The 5849-nt window shown below is 43.3% G+C and overlaps 1 protein-coding gene across 1 annotated transcript in view; it reads left to right on the plus strand.

Annotated features, from left to right (window-relative positions):
- The first annotated feature begins 283 nt into the window (after window positions 1-283).
- The window catches only part of pak4 (p21 protein (Cdc42/Rac)-activated kinase 4), an 18257-nt gene continuing 12691 nt past the window's right edge, over window positions 284-5849 (plus strand). The window contains exons 1-6 of the mRNA XM_010776083.1: window positions 284-343; window positions 1018-1254; window positions 1864-2075; window positions 2193-2403; window positions 2589-2807; window positions 3530-4190. Coding sequence (XP_010774385.1) covers window positions 1054-1254; window positions 1864-2075; window positions 2193-2403; window positions 2589-2807; window positions 3530-4190 — 1504 coding nt within the window. The 5' untranslated portion in view covers window positions 284-343; window positions 1018-1053. The remainder of the gene's footprint in view (window positions 344-1017; window positions 1255-1863; window positions 2076-2192; window positions 2404-2588; window positions 2808-3529; window positions 4191-5849) is intronic.

The following is a 5849-nucleotide window of genomic DNA, read 5'->3' on the forward strand; positions in this document are numbered from 1 at the left end:
CAATGTGTGGCAGTAGAAACAGGTGCATTTCAGAGTGCAACACTGGACGTCTTTATGTTAAATTTGAAGAACAAACCTTCCTATTTTGCAGGATCTTTTACCCACACTTCCCCAGAAATAGAAACAATCGTATGAAAAGTAAGGATGTTATAAATAAAACAATTGAATAACACTAACATCAGTTATTGCTGTACTTTTCCTACAGTGACATCTCACAATGTCTTCTGTGGCAAGAGACAAGGTGTTGAGTGCCTGATATTTGGTCCTCCTAGTTGATATTCATAGCACCTCGCCATAAATGCCATCCTTGTTGCAGCCATCAAATATCAAGTTGTCCTCAAAGGTAAATGTCACCAGGCAATATGTTTAAATACCAGGGCTAGGAACAAATTCTCAGACGCATCCTCCCACTTTCCCTGGAGAATAATACATAATAAAGGGTGCTTCTGGTTTATGTTACAGCCAGTAACCCCTACAACTAGACTGTAGTCAGTCTAATACGTACACAATAGTGTGTATTGTACAGGAAGTTACACAGAGTGACAGTCATAGTAGCATGAGACGGGAAGAAAAGCTGCAAGTGATGACGAGGAAATGTCTCGTTCAGTTTGCTGCTGTGATGTCACCCCCCTTCAGGCTGGTTACATTGTTATGCCCATTAGGAAATGCTGGAGCAGGAGCAGTTGTCCTGTCATTAGTATTTAGAGGCCAGCACTGAGCCTATTGTTGGGCCTGCTGATGACCTTAAGATAAAGGTCACATCTGCTTTAATGCCAGTACACAGCTTAGTGCTCAATGGGCTGAAATAAACAAGTTTGATGGTCATTTATTTCCTGAACTACACACGAGCACATTTTTTGTATAATGGTGATGTGAGTTTTGCAAATACAAGTATTGAGTGATTTCTGAACTTATATCGTAGTGCATGTTTGGCTTGTTTTACATATGCCACAAGATTTAGATGTATTCTCAGTCTTTCCTGCTAACCATCCTCTCTTTCCTCGCTCCTCCCTGCAGGTCTGATGCTAGGCTGCAGCTGCCTCAGCCGCCATCATGTTCACCAAAAAGAAAAAGTCTCGGATCCAGATCTCCTCTCCATCAAACTTTGAGCATCGCGTACATACAGACTATGACGAGCAGGAGCAAAAGTTTGTTGGTTTGCCACGGCAATGGCATTCTCTCATCGAAGACACTGCCAAAAGGCCAAAACCCTTCATCGACGCCACGGTCATCACTACTGTAGAGCCACGCAAGGTGGGAAAAGCAAGGAATCTAATCAACAATCAAATCATGGGCTTGTAAAAACAAATGTGTTAAACATACCAGCTGTATTTTGACTACATTATACAACATTTTTGTTGGATGATGGTTTAATTACTTTTGAGATTTCAACATGTCACCAAAATGTCACTTGCTCCAAAAAAGAACTAAAGGAGAAATACCAAATAATGAACACACATGGAAAAAACAAGATAATTACATTAGAGAACAACAGAGTTCATGAAAAATGATTGTCTTTCAATTATATTTCATCCCAACTCATGCGTGCTACTATAAGATTCTGATGTTAAGCTACCCAAGACACTTACTTGTTATCTTAATTCTTAGATATTTATAAAGTTGGTAGCACTTAATGAAATTATTATCTGTAAAGTTTTGTAGGAATGATTTTATTCTGTAACTAAATAGATTTTTCTTTTACTGTGATTAGAATCATTTAATAGTGCCAATTTCTCATTCATACCACTTTTAAATAGATACATGGTTTTACCAAAGCGGCTAATTGGGATGACAAGCTTTTATATTGGGGCCTCTCATGTTCACTATCCTCAAATCGAATTGAATTTTTTTTAATATCTCCAGACAATTGTGCGTGGCAGCAAGCTGGGAGTGGACGGCTCTCTGACATGGCTGTTGGATGAGTTTGACACCATGTCTGTGACACGCTCCAACTCCTTGCGACGAGGCAGTCCCCCAATCCATCCTCGCAAGGACTCGGGCTCTTCAGGAGGAGGGGGGCAGGAGAACGGAGATCCTCACCACAGACACCACCCACACCCGGATAGACAAGACAGGTACAGAGTCAAACTGCAGCATCTTATCTTAATGATTGAAACGGGACCAAAGCAGATGTTATGTCAATACCAGCCGATGAGGCATTTCACCACATGTTTCTGATTTTTGCTTCTCAGAGACCGACCCAGACCAGACCACCATGCGGGTGGAGGTGACCCCCGCCAGGGTCCACGTGCACTCCGTCCTCCTCAGTGGGAGGAGGGAGGTCAGGATCGGCCTCAGCAGCAGCCCCGGGGCCAAGAGCCCAGCCGGGCCCACAGGGATAGACCGGGCTCTGGGCCCCCTCCCCCACCTCACAGAGACAGAGAGCATCGGGACCGGGACCAGGTGGGGCTTCAGCTTCAGATTTATTGATCTAGTAATTCCTGTTTACAGGACTCAAATTGCTCTTTTTTTATATTCGCTGCGATCATGCTCATCTTTGTATATCTCACATTGATACATCCTTACATTTGACAACCCATCTACCTAATGATCCGTCTATCTCTCCACAAAACCCTGCCTCTTTTCAGATGGATCAACCAAGTGACCAAAGGCCAAAGTCCAGCTACATGGTGCGGGATGGCAGCCCTCAGTCTCCCAGGGACAAAAGGCCTCTCTCTGGACCTAACATCCGCACCCCTAGCCTGCCAGTATCAGAGGGGGTGATGAAACCTACACAACAGAACACACGGCCATTCAACACCTACCCCAGGACGGACAGTGAGGGCGGACGCAGCCCCACGGGACAGGTATGGACAGCAGCATGGACAGAGGGCGGGCAGCCCAGAGGGAAGCTATTGACCGAGAGAGAAAAGGCAGACAAGTGCAAATTGAGCAGCTCTTATCACCTTGCTCTTTGTTCAGCAGTCAGCGATGCTTGTGAGAGTATTCAAGCAGTTCAAGTTGATGGCTTTAAAAAAAAAAAAAAAGCTTTATGCCAAAGGGCTTTAAAGAATGATGTAATGAAAGCAAATGTAAACTATTCAGACAGTTCAGAGGGAAATGCACTTAAAGATTAGATGTTAGCTCTTTTTGGATTTGAAATGAACAGTAAATCCAAGGTCTTCCCACATCATGTATACCATACCCTCTGATATCCCTATAAGGTCTTTCCTGGTCATTTTGATCACCAGTCAGCAGGTTATTGTTCCATTTGATCAGTTCTTGCCTTTTGCATAAATTGAAAGTACTTGGATTTTCCAGGTATTTAATTTGCTAGTATACTCTTAAACAGACAAATCTTTTTTTGTAATTTTATCTATCAAAAGTTTTTTTCTGACAAAATGAATATATCTTGTGAAATCAAATTCCATATTCTCTAACAGAGGATTCATTCCATATTGCCCCTTCCTTCTATATGGGGTATTCATATTCTATATAAATAATACATCTACAACGCCTGAAAGACTATTTGCTGTAGATTGTTATACTCGGCCTATGTTGTGTTTGTGATGAGGGTCTCTCTTTGCAGCCTGTGCGACACCATGAGTCTCCTCAGAACGGCCCCTCCAGCGGCTCCTCTCGAGGTTCCTCCAGCTCCAAGCCCCCTGTAAGCCACCCTCATCACACATCCCATCCCAGCCTGACCCCTGAGGCTACTCAGCACCCACACACCCCTCACCCAAGCGTTCCAGTCCCCCGGCCCCCAGCACCCTCTGGGCCCCCGGCCCCAGGTGCTCCGCGCCAGGGCCGCTCGCCGCAGAGGGAGCCCCAGAGGGTTTCTCATGAGCAGTTCAGAGCAGCGCTACAGATGGTGGTGGATCCTGGTGATCCGAGGACCTACCTGGACCACTACATCAAGATAGGGGAGGGGTCCACCGGGATCGTCTGTATCGCCACGGTGAAGACCACCGGGAAGCTGGTGGCTGTGAAGAAGATGGACCTGAGGAAACAACAACGCAGAGAACTCCTCTTTAACGAGGTGAGACTTTATGATCTATTGAAGGCTCTGGTTCAAACAGTTACCACTGTTTACGTTATGTTCTTTCTCTATACCAATGACACCTCACCGAAATGTTTATCTGAAACTGAGAATTGTAAATATTTGTTTGTCTATATCAAAAGTTCTCTTTTGTGTGTGCTTCACCATCTGTACACGAGATATCATTGGAACAGATTAAGACATTTTGCTGGTTAAATCTATGATGTTTTCTTTATTAGGTACACCTTTACAAATGATTGCAACTCAATACAACAACTCTGTCATAAAATAAACAGAAACAAGTTAGTAGTCTTTACATTTTGTTGGCATGCGTGGAAATGTTTACATGAAGTTAATATTTATTATTGAAGTCATAGTTGTACTGGACTACATTACATTTAGACATTTTTCCAAAGGGTTTTTTCTGCCTCCTAACTCATATGAATATTAGAAACACCTCTTAATGTAATGCTGTACAGAACACGCACATCACTACACCTCTATGCAACTATAAGACCGGTCTGTAAACTTCTGACAAGATCCTTAATACCAGAACAGAACTATGGCTGTCTTTCTTGTGTTAAGATCTATAAGTGTGAAGAATAAGCTCCATTCTTACCTCAAGCTTATTTTGGAGTTATAGAATTCAAAAATAAAGACAGCAGAGCAGTAAACAGGTTATGAAAGCCTGTCTCACACTCGGCTCATACAGCCCTTATACTTTGGAATTAAATGTAACACATCTGACATAATAGGTCGGAACTGCTCTCAGTAGAAATGACAGTTTACATGTATTTGCAGGTGGTGGAGCACACAGCTCCACTTCACACTCACAGTTGCTAATTGACACTTTTAGTCACTTTCAAGCTACAGTGTGTTGTTATCAACAGCAAAATCAGTACACACACTAGAGATGTTAAGATTCACCAATTCGCATCGGTGCACCGGCATAAACGTTCAAGATGCGAGTGCACCGGTTGAAAGAGTGCACATCGGCTACAGTTTGGGTTGAACCGGGTTGAACTCGCGATGCATCGATTGCGTAGCTTCTTTGCATCGGTAAAAAAACGATTCATTCATATAAAATCCCCTCATCTTGTCAACGCTCAGCAGAGACGATCTTTGATATTTGCTTCCCCACTACGGAGAACGAGAGTCTCAGTTATCAACACACACGGAAGTTGAGGAGAAAGAGAAACACAGCGCACCGAAAAATACCTACAAATCAAACGTTTGGCAACACTTCGGATTGTTCAAGAAAGACGGTGTAATAGTCATTTATGCTATATAGTTGACCGCAGGTCATGGAGAGTAATAAGGTATCCATAGACCTTTGTATGAGGTATCTTTATTACTTAACAGGTCTACAGCCATGATACATAGATCCGTCCTAGATCCGGACTTGCATACACACAGTATCACTCCGCAGCCGCACCCCATCAGTAACGTCCTGATGGTATATGTGCGCGGCACTATTACTACAGACGGTCAACTTGAAAAATCACTCGCAAATTGTTAACGATGCCGAGCCGCTTTAAAGTACACAAGTAGTACGAGGAACTTAGCGACGCACATAAAGAGGCGACATGGGGTCTGCGGCTGAAAAGAGAAACCTGAAAGTTAGACATATGAGTTAAATCACTCAGTGAGGTGTTCTGTCAGAGAGAGTGGTGTTTAGTTTACCGCAGCCTGTGACGGCCAATAATACTTTAAATGTCTTCCTTACTGTAAGCAGTTATGAAATACCTGTTTGTGAAAGGTTATTTGTATTCTTTATTGTTCATATAGAACCCACTGCTTTCTGCTCACTGATGAGTTAGCCTATGAATGAGTGTTAAGCACATCAGGCTGGCAGCTGTATGGGCATTGC

This window comes from Notothenia coriiceps, unplaced genomic scaffold (genome assembly GCF_000735185.1).
Source record: "Notothenia coriiceps isolate Sejong01 unplaced genomic scaffold, NC01 NC01_scaffold00016689, whole genome shotgun sequence".
NCBI classification, from domain to species: domain Eukaryota; kingdom Metazoa; phylum Chordata; class Actinopteri; order Perciformes; family Nototheniidae; genus Notothenia; species Notothenia coriiceps.